The 16873-nt window shown below is 42.0% G+C and overlaps 1 protein-coding gene across 3 annotated transcripts in view; it reads left to right on the top strand.

Annotated features, from left to right (window-relative positions):
• The window catches only part of LOC140482489 (ATP-binding cassette sub-family B member 6-like), a 245549-nt gene that overhangs the window by 128966 nt on the left and 99710 nt on the right, over nt 1-16873 (top strand). For all 3 annotated transcript variants that reach the window (XM_072580030.1, XM_072580032.1, XM_072580031.1), the window contains 2 exons: nt 4440-4497; nt 12969-13073. In XM_072580030.1, coding sequence (XP_072436131.1) covers nt 4440-4497; nt 12969-13073 — 163 coding nt within the window. The remainder of the gene's footprint in view (nt 1-4439; nt 4498-12968; nt 13074-16873) is intronic.

Below are 16873 nucleotides of genomic sequence, written 5' to 3'. Positions count from 1 at the left end.
AATCCGAGGTAACCTTCTTCGCTGTCCACCACACCTTCAATTTTGGTGTCATCTGCAAACTTACTAACTATACCTGCTATGCTCGCATCCAGATCTTTTATGTAAATGACAAAAAGTAGAGGACCCAGCACCGATCCTTGTGGCACCCCACTGGTCACAGGCCTCTATTCTGAAAAACAACCCTCCACCACCACCCTCTGTCTTCTACCTTTGAGCCAGTTCTGTATCCAAATGGCTAGTTAGAACATAGAACATAGAACAATACAGCACAGAACAGGCCCTTCGGCCCACGATGTTGTGCTGAACTTCTAACCTAGATTAAGCACCCATCCATGTACCTATCCAAATGCCGCTTAAAGGTCGCCAATGATTCTGATTCTACCACTCCCACGGGCAGCGCATTCCATGCCCCCACCACTCTCTGGGTAAAGAACCCACCCCTGACATCTCCCCTATACCTTCCACCCCCTGTATTCTGTGAGATCTAACCTTCCTAACCAGTCTCCCATGGGGAACCTTGTCGAACACCTTACTGAAGTCCATATAGATCACATCTACCGCTCTGCCCTCCTCAATCCTGTTAAAATTGAATAGGTTTCTGTGAGATCCATCCTCATTCTTCTAAACTCTAGTGAACTTGTCCTAACCAAGCCAATTTCTGCCCATATGACAGTCCTGCAGTCCCAGGAATCAGTCTGGTAAACACTCTGCTATACACTCCCTCAATAACCAGGATATCATTCCTCAGCTAAGGAGACCAAAACTGCATGCAGTATTCAAGGTGTGATCTTACCAGTGCCCTGTAAAGTTGCAGCAAGATATCCCAGCTCCCGTCATTGAACTCTTTCACTATGAAACCCAACATTATCATTTGCCTTCTTCACCACCCACTGCATCTGCGTGCTTACTTTCAGTGACTGGTGCACGAAGGCTCCCAGGTCTTGTTGCATCACCCACTTCCCAAATTTATTGTCATTCAGATGAAAATCTGTCTGCCTGCTATCAAAGTGGATAACTTCACACTTATACACATCATATTGTAACCACCAGGAGTCAGTTAGCATAGTTGGCTGGACAGCTGGTTGGCAAAGCAAAGTGATGCCAACAACATGGGGTTCAATTCCCATACCAAGAAGGACTCTCCTTCTTAACCTCTCCCAACACCTGAGACATGGTAACTCTCAGGTTAGGTAAAAACAATCACCAGTCGTGTCTCTGTGTTGACAAAGCACTCATATATGGTCTGTGGCAACTTTACCTTTTATTTCATCTGCCATGTATTTGCCCACTTCTTTAACATTTCTGAAACACACTGAAGCTTCTTTGTAAATAATTATAGCCCCAGCACTGATTCCTCTGGCACTCCACTATTGCCATCATAAAAGTGTTTTCTTTATTCTAACTCTTTGCCTTTTATGAGTTAGTCAATCCTCTAGCAATGCTAATATACTACCCCTGACATCATTGGCTCTTATCCTCTAAGTTGCCTTATGTGTGATATCTTATTGAATGCTTTTTTGGAAATCCAAATATATTACATTCATTGATTGCCCTTTATCTAACTTTCATGTTACCTCCTCAAAGAACTGTAATAAATTTCCCCTTGAAGCTGTGCTGATTCTGCTTAATTATACTCTGTATTTCTAAATGCTCTGCTATTACCTCCTTTAGAGTTGACTCTAAAGTTTTCCCAATAATAATTTTTAAGCTAACAAGCCGACAGTTACCTTTACTCGATCTCCCTCTCCTTTGAATACAGATGTTATATGGACAGTTTTCTAGTGCTTTTGGACTTTTCCAGAATCAATGGATTCTTGGAAGATTATCATCATGCATCCACTGTAGCTACTTCCTTTGACTTCTTCGGATTCAGTCCATCAGGTTCAGGGGATGGTACAAGGCACAGGTCATAAGTGTGATAGAATATGCTTCTTTTGCCTGGATAGGTGCATCTTCAGTAACAATCAAGAAGGTTAACACCATCCAAGAAAAAGCAGTTACATCCAAATTCACCCCCTTTATCACCAATGCACAGTGGTCAATGCACTGTACTAACTCACTAAGGCTTCTCAGACACCTTCTCTGTCACCCACAACTGTACCATCCAAAAGGACAACTACAGCAGGCTTGAAGAAAATTGCTGTCTGATTGGTCACGTTCAGTCTAGGAGGTTGCACGATGAGTCCAGTAACACTCGAGAGGACAAAGCAAACTGCTCAATTGGAACAACACCCACAATGTTTATTCTCTCCACCACTGATGCTCAGTAGCAGCTGTGTATGCCATCTCCAAAATGCACTGCAGAAATTTACCAAGCCTCCTTAGATAGCATCTTTCAAACTCTGAACCACTGCCATCTAGAAGGATAAGGGCAGTTAATAAGAACATAAGAGCTAGAGGCAGGAGTAGGCAGTTCAGCCCTACAAGCCTACAATTTAATACAATGATAGTTAATATCCTCTGTGCCTCACTTCCACCTGGAATGTGATACATGGGGACGCCACTACCTGCAAGTTTTTCTCCAAACCCCTCACCATCCTGACTTGGAAATATATCACCATTCTTTCACTGTTACTCAGTCATGATCCTGGGTCTCTTGCCCTAGTGGCAAATGGACTGCAGTGGTTTACAAAGACAGCTCACCATTGTCTTGAGGGCAATTAGGAATAGGCAATAAAGGCTTGCCCAGGCAAAAAAGCCGACATAACATGAATGAATAAAAAAAATCCAAAAATAACTCAACCTTTAGTTGCCTTCTCAACATATTGTTCTGGAATGAAAATATGTGGTGCTGATAAAGCACAGCTGGTCAGGCAGCATCTGAGGAGCAGGAGAGTCGACATTTCGAGCGTAAGCCCTTCATCAGGAATGTTGGGTGGGGGGCCCAAGGGGGCTGAGAGATAAATGGGAGGGGGCTGGGACTGTGGGGAAAGCAGCTGGGAATGCAATAGATAGATGAAGTGGGGGGTGATGAAGATAGGTCAGAATGAAGGGTGGAGCAGATAGATGGGAAGGAAGATGTCCTTCTGCCCTATCACCATCAACCCCCAACTTTATCTACCTATTGCATTCCCAATTACCTTCCCCACAGTCCCAGCCCCCTCCCATTTATCTCTCAGCCCCTTTGGGTCCCACACCCAACATTTCTGATGAAGGGCTTATGCTCGAAATGTCGACTCTCCTGCTCCTTGGATGCTGCCTGACAGGCTGTGCTTTTCCAGCGCCACACCTTTTGACTCTGATCTCCAGCATCTACAGTCCTGACTTTCTCCAGATTGTTCTAGAAACCCAACATGTACACTGTCCAGGAATTTATCCTCCAGAGCATTACTGCTGACTAATTCCCTCAGTCAGCAGGATCAGGACCAACTCGCAGCTGAGGTCATATTGTGACATATTCTATCTCTGCAATCCTGCTCTCTACTTCTATCATACTCAGTAAATTCTTTCCCTTTATACCCAATGGTATCATACCAAAAATGTAACATATTTTAAATTCCATTACATTAAATCCAAGCAAACAGCTGCTTAACAAATCTAGCATGCTGTTCTCTTACATCTCTTACCTTGTCATATTCTGTTCTGTTACCCTAATGCGCTTTGTATGCTATGATCTGCCTGTACTGCACACAAAATGACACTTTTCACTGTACTTAGGTACATGTGACAACAATAAATCAAATCGGACATTTCTTGGTGTGACTAATAAATCTTTGCAATGCAAAAAAAAACATGTTAGTAAAAGAGTTTATTACTTTCCATGTTCCATTTCCTGCTGTAAAGCTGGTTTTCAGTATCTAACTAATGTGCATGAATTTCAGTCTTTGAGGCTTCACAGCGGGAACTTTATCAAATGCTTTCTGTAAGTTGAACTAAATAATGGCAACTGGGGAGCCAGTATTTACTAGTTTAATCTCAAATTTGAACTCTAGCAGATTATGCCAACTGCCTGTTTTAAATATATTAGCTAGGCTAAAGGGATTTAAATCTGTGAATGGTCATTTGAGAGTCAGGCAGCAAGACCAACAATGATGGGTAATTGGTGAGTGGGATAATTTAAGAGTGGTAATAGTTTTTTTTTTAAATTATGTGAGTACTAACCTCATTTTCTGAACCAATACTTAGTAGTAGAAATGTAAAAATGAATAAACTCTCAAGTAAAACCATCTTTAAAAATTAAATGATAATAGGTTTGCCCGATACTGCATTTCCATGTGTAAGTTTTCAATGTGCTGAAGGTTACTGATTTACTTGAATATTTGAAAACCTGTATAATATTATTTGGGTGTTAGATATTCATGATCACAATGCTGTCTTTGGAGGAATGCCCCATTTGGCACCGAGGAGCGTAAAGCAGTTTCAGACAAATGGGACAGTGTAATTCTCAATCAACGATGGTCTCCTAATCCCATTAACATTTTAATATTTTTCTCTTACAGAAATGAAATCTTGCATGGCATATCATTCACTGTTCAACCTGGACACACAATGGCTCTAGTAAGTTTATTGCAATATGTTAGCAATATGCCATCAAACGTTGTTCAATTTGTATTTTTTATATCAGTGAAATTAAATCAGATTTTCACAAATATTCATGAACCTATTTCTCACCCAGGTGGAAGGCCCTCATTTAATTCTAATCTGAGTAGAGTGTCCCACCCTCCCCTTCATCTAGAGAGCCACCTGATATCCAGTTGGTGATGCATATGAAACTAAGAATCAGGAGCAGGATACCTGGTTCCTGATATGTTTGTAGCTGAACTGATGGTGGCCTCAACTTTATTTTTCAGTCTACTACCTAAACCCTTTTGACTCCCTTTACATCAGGAGTCCTTCTACCTTGGCCTTAAAATAAATTAATTGATGCTGCTTGCATTGCCGTCTTGGGAAGAGAATTCCACGGTTGAACAATAATCTGAGAAAAGATATCACCTCTGTTTTTATATGGGCAATATCTTAATTTTAAATTGATTTGATTTATTAATGTCGGACGTACTGCACCTAAATTGGAAGGGGACTAATATACTAGCAGGGAGATTTGCTAGAGCTGCTCGGGAGGATTTAAACTAGTAAGTGGGGGGGATGGGACTCAGGGAGATAGTGAGGAAAGAAATCAATCTGAGACTGGTACATTTGAGAACAGAAGTGAGTCAAACAGTCAGGGCAGGCAGGGGCAAGGTAGGAGTAATAAATTAAACTGCATTTATTTCAATGCAAGGGGCCTAACAGGGAAGGCAGATGAACTCAGGGCATGGTTAGTAACATGGGACTGGGATATCATAGCTTACAGAAACATGGCTCAGGGCTGAGCAGGACTGTTCCAGGATACAAATGCTACAGGAAGGATGTAAAGGGAGGCAAGAGAGGAGGGGGAGTGGCGTTCTTGATAAGGGATAGCATTACAGCTGTGCTGAGGGAGGATATTCCCGGAAATACATCCAGGGAAGTTATTTGGGTGGAACTGAGAAATAAGAAAGGGATGATCACCTTATTGGGATTGTATTATAGACCCCCTAATAGTCAGAGAGAAATCGAGAAACAAACTTGTAATGAGATCTCAGCTATAAGAATAATAGGGTAGGGGTTCTAACTTTCCAAACATAGACTGGGACTGCCATAATGTTAAGGGTTTAGATGGAGAGGAATTTGTGAAGAGTGTACAAGAAAATTTTCTGATTCAGTATGTGGATGTACCTACTAGAGAAGGTGCAAAACTTGACCTACTCTTGGGAAATAAGGCAGGACAAGTGACTGAGGTGTCAGTGGGGGTGCACTTTGGGGCCTGCGACAATAATTCCATTAGATTTAAAATAGTGATGGAAAAGGATAGACCAGATCTAAAAGTTGAAGTTCTAAATTGGAGAAAGGCCAATCTTGATGGTATTAGGCAAGAATTTTCAAAAAGTGATTGGGGGCAGATGTTCACAGGTAAAGGGACAGCTGTAAAATGGGTAGCCTTCAGAAATAAGATAACGAGAATCCAGAGAAAGTATATTCCTGTTAGGGTGAAAGGAAAGGCTGGTAGGTATAGAGAATGCTGGATGACTAAAGAAATTTAGGGTTTGGTTAAGAAAAAGAAGGAAGCATATGTCAGGTTTAGACAGGATAGATCGAGTGAATCCTTAGAGTAGAAGGGAAGTAGGAGTATACTTAAGAGGGAAATCAGGAGGGCAAAAAGGGGACATGAGATAGCTTTGGCAAATAAAATTAAGGAGAATCCAAAGGGTTTTTACAAATACATAAAGGACAAAAGGGTAACTATGGAGAGAATAGGGCCCCTCAAAGGTCAGCAAGGTGGCCTTTGTGTGGAGCCACAGAAAATGGGGAGATACTAAATGAATATTTTGCATCAGTATTTGCTGTGGAAAAGGATATAGAAGATATAGATTGTAGGGAAATAGATGGTGACATCTTGCAAAATGTCCAGATTACAGAGGAGGAAGTGCTGGATGTCTTGAAATGGTTAAAGGTGGATAAATCCCCAGGACCTGATCGGGTGTACCCGAGAACTCTGTAGGAAGCTAGAGAAGTGATTGCTGGGCCTCTTGCTGAGATATTTGTATCATCGATAGTCACAGGTGAGATGCCGGAAGACTGGAGGTTGGCTAACGTGGTGCCATTGTTTAAGAAGGGTGGTAAGGACAAGCCAGGGAACTATAGACCAATGAGCCTGACATCGGTGGTGGGCAAGTTGTTGGAGGGAGTCCTGAGGGACAGGATGTACATGTATTTGGAAAGGTAAGGATTGATTAGGGATAGTCAACATGGCTTTGTTCGTGGGAAATCATGTCTCACAAACTTGATTGAGTTTTTTTTTGAAGAAGTAACAAAGAGGATTGATGAGGGCAGAGTGGTAGATGTGATCTATATGGACTTCAGTAAGGCGTTCGACAAGGTTCCCCATGGGAGACTGGTTAGCAAGCTTAGATCTCATGGAATACAGGGAGAACTAGCCATTTAGATACAGAACTGGCTCAAAGATAGAAGACAGAGGGTGGTGGTGGAGGGTTGTTTTTCAGACTGGAGGCCTGTGACCAGTGGAGTGCCACAAGGATCGGTGCTGGGTCCTCTACTTTTTGTCATTTACAGAAATGATTTGGAAGTGAGCATAAGAGATACAGTTAGTAAGTTTGCATATGACACCAAAATTGGAGGTGTAGTGGATAGCAAAGAAGGTTACCTCAGATTACAACAGGATCTTAACCAGATGGGCCAATAGGTGAGAAGTGGCAGATGGAGATTAATTCAGATAAGTGAGAGGTGTTGCATTTTGGGAAAGCAAATCCTAGCAGGACTTATACACTTAATGGTAAGGTCCTAGGGAGTGTTGCTGAACAAAGAGACCTTGGAGTGCAGGTTCATAGCTCCTTGAAAGTGGAGTTGCAGGTAGATAGGATAGTGAAGAAGGCATTTGGTATGCTTTCCTTTATTGGTCAGAGTATTGAGTACAGGAGTTGGGAGGTCATGTTGCGGCTGTACAGGACATTGGTTAGGCCACTGTTGGAATATTGCATGCAATTCTGGTCTCCTTCCTATCAGAAAAATGTTGTGAAACTTGAAAGGGTTCAGAAAAGATTTACAAGGATGTTGCCAGGGAAGGAGGATTTGAGTTATAGGGAGAGGCTGAACAGGCTGGGGCTGTTTTCCCTGGAGCGTCGGAGGCTGAGGGGTGACCTTTATAGAGGTTTACAGAATTATGTGAGGCATGGAAAGGGTAAATAGGCAAAGTCTTTTCCCTGGGGTCAGGGAGTCCAGAACTAGAGGGCATAGGTTTAGGGTGAGAAGGGAAAGATATAAAAGAGACCTAAGGGGCAATGTTTACACATAGAGGGTGGTAAGTGTAAGGAATGAGCTGCCAGAGGAAGTGGTGGAGGCTGGTACAATTACAGCATTTAAGAGGCATTTGGATGGATATATGAATAGGAAGAGTTTGGAGGAATATGGACTGGTTGCTGGCAGGTGGGACTAGATTGGGTTGGAATATCTGGTCGGCATGGACGGGTTGGACCCGAAGGGTCTGTTTCCATGCTGTACATCTCAATGACTCTATGACATGTACTGAGATACAGTGAAAAGTATTTTTCTGAGTGCTAACCAGACAAACCATACCTTATATAAGTACATCAGGGTAATAGAGCAGAATGCAAAGGTGCAGAGATCAACTTTAATACATGAGAGATCCATTATTAAATCTGATAACAGTGAGAAAAAAACTGTTTTTAAATCTGTTAGTGTAGAAGTGTGGTGCTGGAAAAGCACAGCAGGTCAGGCAGCATCTGAGACGCAGGATACGCAGAATTGACGTTTCAGGCGTAATTCCTGATGAAGGGCTTGTGCCCGAAATGTCGATTCTGCTGCTCCTCGGATGCTGCCTGACCTGCTGTGCTTTTCCAGCACCACACTCTCGACTCTGATCTCCAGCATCTGCAGTCCTCACTTTCTCCTCTATAAATCGGTTAGTACATGTTTTCAAACCTTTGTATCTTCTGCCCAATGGAAGATGGTGGAGCAGGGTGATTTAGCAGTTTGGATCAGAAGTTGGCTAGCTGAAAGAAGATAGAGGATGGTGGATGATGGGAAATGTTCATCCTGGAGTTCAGTTACCTGTGCTGTGCTGAACCGCAAGGATCTGTTTTGGGTCCACTGCTGTTTGTCCCGTTTATAAATGACCTAGATGAGGGCATAGAAGGATGGGTTAGTAAATTTGTGAATGACACTTAAGGTCAGTGGAGTTGTGGATAGTACTGAAGGATGTTGCAGGTTACAGAGGGACTTACATAAGCTGCAGAGCTGGGCTGAAAGGTGGCAAATGGAGTTTAATCCTGTTGCTCCTTCCAAAGTGAATCATCTCACACTTCACTGCATTAAAGAGCACTGGGCTAATGGTAAGGTTCTTGGTGGTGTAGATGAGCAGAGATATCTCGGTGTCCATGTACATAGATCCCTGAAAGTTGCTACCCAGGTTGTTAAGATTGTTAAGGTGAAAGTGAGAACTGCAGTTGCTGGAGATCAGAGTCAAGATTAGAGTGGTGCTGGGAAAGCACAGCAGGTCAGGCAGTATCCGAGGAGCAGGAAAATCAACGAAAATCGACCAAGGGCTTTTGCTCGAAACATCGATTTTTCTTGCTCCTAAGATTGTTAAGAAGGCATATGGTGTGTTAGCTTTTATTGGTAGAGGGATTGAGTTTCAGAACTATGAGGTCATGCTGCAGCTGTACAAACTCTGATGCGGCCACACTTGGAGCATTGCGTACAGTCCTGTTCACCGCATTATAGGAAGGATAATGGATGTGGAGGCTTTGGAAAACATTCAGAGGAGATCTACTCTGATTTTGCCTGGTATGGAGGGAAGTCTTCTAAGGAAAGGCTGAGAGACTTCAGGCTGTTTTTGTTAGAAGAAGATTGAGAGATGACTTAATTGAGACATACAGGAAAACCAGAGGGTTGGATAGGGTGGACAGTATGACCCTTTTTCCTCGGGTGGTGATGGCTAGCAAGAGGTGACATGGCTTTAAGTTGAGGGGTGATCGATATAGGACAGATGTCAGAGGTAGTTTCTTTACTCAGAGCAGTAGGGACATGGAATGCAATGCCTGCAACAGTTGTAGATTCGCCAACTTTAAGGGCATTTAAATGGTCATTGGATAAACATATGGATGAAAATGGATTAAAGTGGTGCTGGAAAAGCACAGCAGTTCAGGCAGCATCCAAGGAGCATGAAAATCGACGTTTTGGGCAAAAGCCCTTCCTCAGGAATACAGCTATATGGATGAAAATGGAATAGTGTAGGTTAGGTAGGTTTTAGATTGGTTCCACAGGTTGGCACAACATCAAGGGCTGAAGGGCCTGTACTGCAGTGTAATATTCTATGTTCTAGAGTATAACTGGGGTAGGAGGAGTCTTTGATTATGTTGGCTGCTTTCCCAAGGAGAAATATTGCTGTTTCTGTGCCCCATAACTCTGTGACTCTGTTATAGTATATACAGAATGATGGAAGTTGTCATCAGTAGTGGTATTGAGCAGCACCTGCTCAGTGACAGCCAGTTTGGATTCTGTCCGGGCCACTCAGCTCCTGACTGCATTATAGCTTCGGTTCAAACATGGAGGCGAGGTGAGAGTGATTGCCCTTGATGTCAAGGCCATATTTGATCGCATGTGGCATCAAGGAGTTCATGTTAAAATGTAACAAGATCTGGGCAATATCCAGGTTTGGGCTGACAAGTGACAAGTAACGTTTGTGCTGCACAAGTGCCAGGCTATGACCATTTCCAATAAGGAATAATCTAACCCCTGCCCCTTGACATTCAGAGGTGTTGCCATCAACGGATCCACCACTACCTACATTCTTAGGATTACCTTTGAAAGTCAACTCATCACAAAAGTACAGTGACTACAAGAGCAGGTCAGAGACTAAGAATACTGCACCAAGTAATTCACCTCCTGACTCCCCAAAGCCTGTCCTTCATCTGCAAGGCACAAGTCAGGAGTGTGATGGAATACTTCTGCATTTGCCTGGGTGGGTGTAACGCCAATAACACTGAAAAAGCTTGACACCATCCAGGATGCAGCAGCAAGTTTGATTGGCACTGCATCCCTCCACCACCAATGCTCAGTAGCAGCAGTGTACAAGCTACAAGATGCACTGCAGAAATTCACCAAAGATCCTCACCACCTTCCAAACTCACAGCCACTTCCATCCAGAGGGACACGGGTAGCAGATATATGGGAACACCAACACCTGCAAGTTCCCTTTCAAGTCACTTACCATCCTGACTTGGAACTATATCGCCGTTTTTCACTGTCACTAGGTCAAAATCCAGGAATTCCCTCCCTAAGGGCATTGTGGATCTAAGTACAGCACATGGACTGCAGCGATTCAAGAAGACAGCTCAACCCCACCTTCTCAAGGGGCAACGAGGGATGGGCAGTAAAAATGCTGTCTTGTCAGCAAAGTGTCTTATGACTGAATAACTAAAGTATTTGCTTTTTTTTTTATTCCTTGATGAAATCTGCTGTGGGTTTATCTTAGATATTGGGCACAGTTGAGCATTGGCCATAGTGATTTAAGTTGGTCATATTTCTTCCCATTAGGGATGTGCCATATGGCTAGATGTTACATCCTATATCCTGAGCTGTTATTTTACGCAGTAAATTTGGATATAGCACGTTATCAAAAGCCTTGTGGTATCCAGGTAGACCAAATCAGTTTCCCTTTTATTGATAAAAACTGAAAGAACAGCGGATGCTTTAAAACTGAAATTGCTGGAAAAGCTCAGCAGGTCTGGCAGCACCTGTGGAGAGAAAGCAGAGTTAATGTTTTGGGTCAAGAATAGTTCTGAGGAAGGTCACTCGGTCCGAAACGTTAACTCTGATTGCTCCCCACAGAGGCTGCCAGACCTGCTGAGCTTTTCCAGCAATTTCTGTTTTTGTTCCCTTTTATTGATGTTGCTTGTTAATTCCTCAAAGAGCTTTAATAAGTGCAGTTGAACATTACTTTCTTTTCACAAAACTATTTCATTAAGATTTTCTGAGTGATCTGCAACAACCTCCTTACCAATAGATTCTAACCTTTCACAAATGTTTGACCAACGGGTTTGTGATTTTCTGATTTATTTCTTCATCCTCGTTTGAATAAAAGGTGTTACATTTGCTATTTTCTAAACCAATAGGAGCTTTCCAGAATCTTGGGAATTTTGGAAAATTAAAGCAATGCTGCTACTCTCTGCAGCCACTTCTTTTCAGACCTTGGGATGAGATCAGTCAGGTCTCTGGGATTTGTCACTTTTTGGTTCGAAAAGTATTTCTCAGTGTTCATTTCCTGATGATTATACAGTTGTCCTGTTGTGCTACTGTTAAAACCATAAGGAAAATATACAGGAGGAGGCTGTTAGGCTCCTTAAGCCTGCTTCACCAATCCTGGCTGTTCCAGCATTCCTCACGTTCACTTCACTGTGATTTTACCATAAATCCCACAAGTGGAACCATCCTCTCAGTATTTGCCCTAACAATTGCCTTAAGAATCCTGTACGTTTCAATAAGTTTATTTTTCATTCTTCTAAACTCCAGTGAATGGAGTCCCAATCTTTTTGACCTTTGCTCCTAAGACAATTCCTCCATACCCAGGATCATCCTCATGAACCTTCTCAGAACTGCCTCCAAAGAAAATACATTGTTTCCTAAATAAGTCTGTCCCTTTCACTACCTAATTTACAAGTATTTTGTGAGCATTATTTATGTCTTCTATAGTGATAAATTATATGATTGACTCAAATCAAGCACATGGACCATGATCATTATTTTCATGGGCAGTATCCATTGGAAGGCCGAAGGGCCTGTTTCTATACTGTATCGTTCCTTGTTCTCGTTCTTGGTTGCATCATTAACACTTGGTATGGCTCAAAGAGAAGACCCACCACATCATTAAGGGATGAGCAATGAATGCAGTCTTGTGGTAATGGCCACATTCCAAGAAGGAACTTGAATCAAAAGTCTATGGGAAAGTGGAGTTTCCATTCCAGAACATCAATTTATGCCAGAAGTGATTTTTGCAATAGGATGGACTCATATAGATCCCAACTAGTTCTCTTCTAACGTGCAGTTTATTAGTTTGTCCTGTCTTTATATCAACCTATTACCCTACTTGCACATCCCTCACTTCCACATTTTCCAGTTATTGCATTGAGCCTTTCCCTATCTCATCCCAATCAATCTTTCACTGCCACAACTGGACCTATTATTCTTTCCTTCATTGACGGAGCAAATTTCCTGTTAAGAGGCAAGATAAAATTTGTTTTTTATTTGTGTTGGTCTATTAAAGTGAATAAGATGAAAAATGCATATGTCATTTGTATACATTTAATGAGACAAATATTCTAAATCACAAGTACAAGAAAACGGATTATTGAACTTTGTTCAGCACAGAACATTATTCATTAACTAAACAGTCCAGTATTTATATTTTACTCTAGGTTGGCCCCTCCGGGTCAGGGAAAAGCACCATCATCCGATTGCTCTTCCGATTTTATGATGTCAAGGGAGGCTGCATTAAAATTGATGGCCAAGACATTGCCAAGGTAAATGCCGATACTTTATTCTAAAGAAAAGACAACAGCTTTTATTATTTTCTAACATTGAGACTGAAACAATCTCTGTCCCAAATGGCCCTCATGTCTGACCAGCACCTCCATGGAACAAACTGTGTGTTGATCTTAAGTAAAACTATCACAGTAGGGAACTGCTACAACATAGCATGAGAACAGGATAGAGAGAAAATGAGTAAGAGTGGCAAAAAAGTGAGGAGTGAGAAAAAAAAAGACTGAAATTGTTGAAAAGATCACCGAGAGGAAAGAAAGATCAGATTGAGGGAACAAATGGAAGTTGGGGAGAAAAGATAACAATCTTGAAATTTAGAGGGAGAGAAAGGTGGAGAGGAGTGTAGAGATAAAAAGAATAAGAGACAACAAACAGACAAAGCTTGAGTGAAGAGAACCTGCAGTTTCTACATCTTGTTCTGTCGATTGGAGATCCTATTTTGCTCATACACCAATCCAATCCCGTTTTGTCAGCTATACCCCTCCTTAGTTGCCTATTTTTCGCATGTTGAATATCTTTTAGTATTAGTTCCCAATCTTGGTAAATCTGCAATCATCATGTGATAACGGCAATTGAATCATTCTCTTTCATGTCTGTTTTTGTCATCAGTTCACCAATCGAGTTGCAAATCCTGCATGCATTCAGAGTGCTATTAATTCTGCCTTTTTAACATACCTGGAGTTTGACCCTGCTTGATCTTAAGAACTCGTTTCTGCTGCTTTCTATTTTCATTTACAGCTGTTCTACTTCTGAGAACCAGCGTTTTGTTAAAAACTTCTATCTGAATTCCCTCTAAGGTCTTATTCCCCTGACAATCGGGCTTAAACTCTCCCTAACAGCGCTAGCAAATCCCACTGCAAGAATATTAGGTCCTGCTAAGGTGTAATGTGTACAGGTCTCAATACCCCAGAAACCTAATGTCCTCCTTTTTAACCCATTTTTCCAACCATGTCTGTTTATCTCTCTCATTCTTTTTATCTCTACACTCCTCTCCATCTTTCTCTGCCTCTATATTTCAAGATTGTTATCTTTTCTCCCTAACTTCCTGAAGTCTAATGTCCTCCTTCCTGATCCATTTTTTCCAACCATGTGTTCAGTAGCTCACCTTTCTAGTTTTATACTCAGTGGTATTGGAAGTAATCCTGAGATCATGGTCTTAGATCTCCTGCTTTTCATGATCCTTTAACATGATCCTTTAACTATCAATTTGTCTATGAGTATTGCCCGTCCATCCTTCTTTAGCCCCAGCTATGCAGCTGAACTGCTTGTGGTTACTCAAACTTGGCTGTTCAGAGTTCTGCAAGTACATTCAGAGCAAAAAAGGAGCTAGGGAGAAAATAGTGCCCCATAAAAAATCAATGAGACTGACAATGTGTGGAGCCACAGGAGGTGGGTGAGATACCAAACAAATTACTGTGGAGAAAGATGCAGAAGCTAGGGAAGTTCATGAACTAAATACTGGTTATCTTGGAAAAAGGATGTTCTGGAGGTCTTAAAATGCCTAAAGGTGGGTAAATTCCCAGGACCTGATCAAGTGTATCCCAGACTATTGTGGGAAGCCAGGGGAGACATTTTGAGGCTTAGCAGGGATATTATATCATTGATAGCCATGGGTGAGGTGACAGAAGACTTGGAGGGTGGCTAATGCCGTGCCTTTATTTCAAAAAAAGGCTGCAAGAGGAATCCAGGGAACTATAGATCCTTAAGCCTTTCATCAGTGGTGGGTAAGTTTTGGAGGGAATTCTCAGAGACCGGATTTACATGCAATTGGAGTGGCAAGGACTGATTAAGGATAGCCAACATGGCTTTGTGTGTGGGAAATCGTGTGTCACAAGCTTGATTGAATTTTTTGAGATATGATCAAGAGGATAAATGAGAGCAAAATGATAGACATTGTCTGCATGGACTTCAGCAAGGCGTTTGACAAGGTGCTGCATGATAGACTGGATAGTAAGGTTGGATCTCATGGGATGCAAGGAGAGCGAGCTAATTGGATGCAAAATTGGCTTGACTGTAGAAGGTTGTTTTTCAGACTGGAGACCTGTGACCAGTAGAGTTCTGCCAGATCAATGTTGGGTCCACTGCTTTTTGTCATTTATATGAACAATTTGGTTGACACCAAAATTGGTGGTATATTGGACAGTGAAGACGGTCATTTAAGAGTACAGTGGGATCTTGGCCAGCTACGCCAATAGCCAAAGGATGGCAGATGGAGTATAATTTAGATAAATGCCAGGTGTTGCATTTTAGTAATGATGAGGTGCTGAGGGGGTGGACAGAGTTAAACCTCACAAGACACCAGGTGATAGTCCAACAGGTTTATCTGAAAGTACCAGCTTTCAGAGCACTGCTCCTACATAACCACCTGATGAAGTAGCAGCACTCAAAGTTAGTGCTTCCAAATAAACCTGTTGGACTATAGTCTGGTGTTGTGTGATTTTTAGCATTTTAGTAAGACAAACCAGGGCAGAACTTGCACAGTTAATGGTAGGATCTTGGGGAGTGTAGACGAATAGAGAGACCTGGGAGTTCAGGTACATAGTTCCTAAAAGTGTTGTCACAGGTAGATAGGGCAGTGAAGAAGGTGTTTGGCATGCTTACCTTAATTGGTAAGAGCATTGAGTACAGGAGTTGTGATGTCCTATTGCAGTTGTACGGGACATTGGTGAGGCCACTGTTGGAATACTGTGTGCAATTCTGGTTGCCCGGCTATAATAAGGATGTTATTAAAACTGGAAAGGATGCAGAAAAGATTTACGAGGATGTAACTGAAAATGGAAGGCTTGTATTATAAGGAAAGCCTCCATAGGCTAGGAGTGTTTTCACTGGAGCGTAGGTGATTGAGGGGTGACCTTATAGAGGTTTATAAAATCTTGACAGGCATCGATAAGATGAATAATCTAGGGGTAAGGGAGTTCAAACCTTGCAAGCTGAGGTTTAAGGTGAAAGGGAAACAAAATTAAAAGGGATCTAAGGGGTAACTATTTCATAGAGAGGCTGGGTGCATATGTGGAATGAACTGCCAGATGAAGTGGTAGAAGTGGGTATAATTACAATATTTAAAAGACATTTGGACAGGTACATGAATAGGAAGGGTTTAGAGGGATATGGGCCAAATGCAGGCAAGTGGGACTAGTTTAGGGCATGGACAAGTTGAACGGAAGGTTTTTTTCCATGATATATGGCACTTGCTATGTTATTAGGATGAGCCATTACCCCATGGCAGCAGTACTATCTGTCTGATCTTCCTTGACTATCTAGCAATCACTCATTCCATTTTTGCTGCCTGCTCTTGATCTGCAGTGTTATCTCTGTGGTTCTTGGGTGTTTCACAGACTGTAATTGTGGACACTTCCCACGGTTATGGTTATCCAGGCCAGATGAAGCAACCATGACTCCTAAAAAGCATAGAAAGGGCATTCCTTGCAGCTTCTTCCATGCCTTAAGCTTACTTGCAGACAATTTACTTTAAGCTGATGACTGGAATGTAGGGAATAGATTACCTTGCAGTTAGTTGCAATGAATCTAGCCTTGTGCAAACAACCCTCACATTGGATACTTAGATTTTTATGTGATATCACTTCTTTGCCAAGGCTGTTCTGCTATAATGTGCATTTCTTTAACGTGAAATTGCTGTAATGCAATTGACGAATTAGGGGCACTGTTTCTAAAGCGTGAACTTTTTAAGATGTGTGTTGGCTGTAACGCGATAAAGCGCCAACACATTAAGTGCTGTTTCTAAAATGTGATTTTTCTATCATAGTGGGGTTGCACAAAAATG

This window comes from Chiloscyllium punctatum, chromosome 10 (genome assembly GCF_047496795.1).
Source record: "Chiloscyllium punctatum isolate Juve2018m chromosome 10, sChiPun1.3, whole genome shotgun sequence".
NCBI classification, from domain to species: domain Eukaryota; kingdom Metazoa; phylum Chordata; class Chondrichthyes; order Orectolobiformes; family Hemiscylliidae; genus Chiloscyllium; species Chiloscyllium punctatum.
The sequence above is the reverse complement of the archived record's forward strand: the minus strand, read 5'-3'. Positions and strand labels throughout refer to the sequence as shown.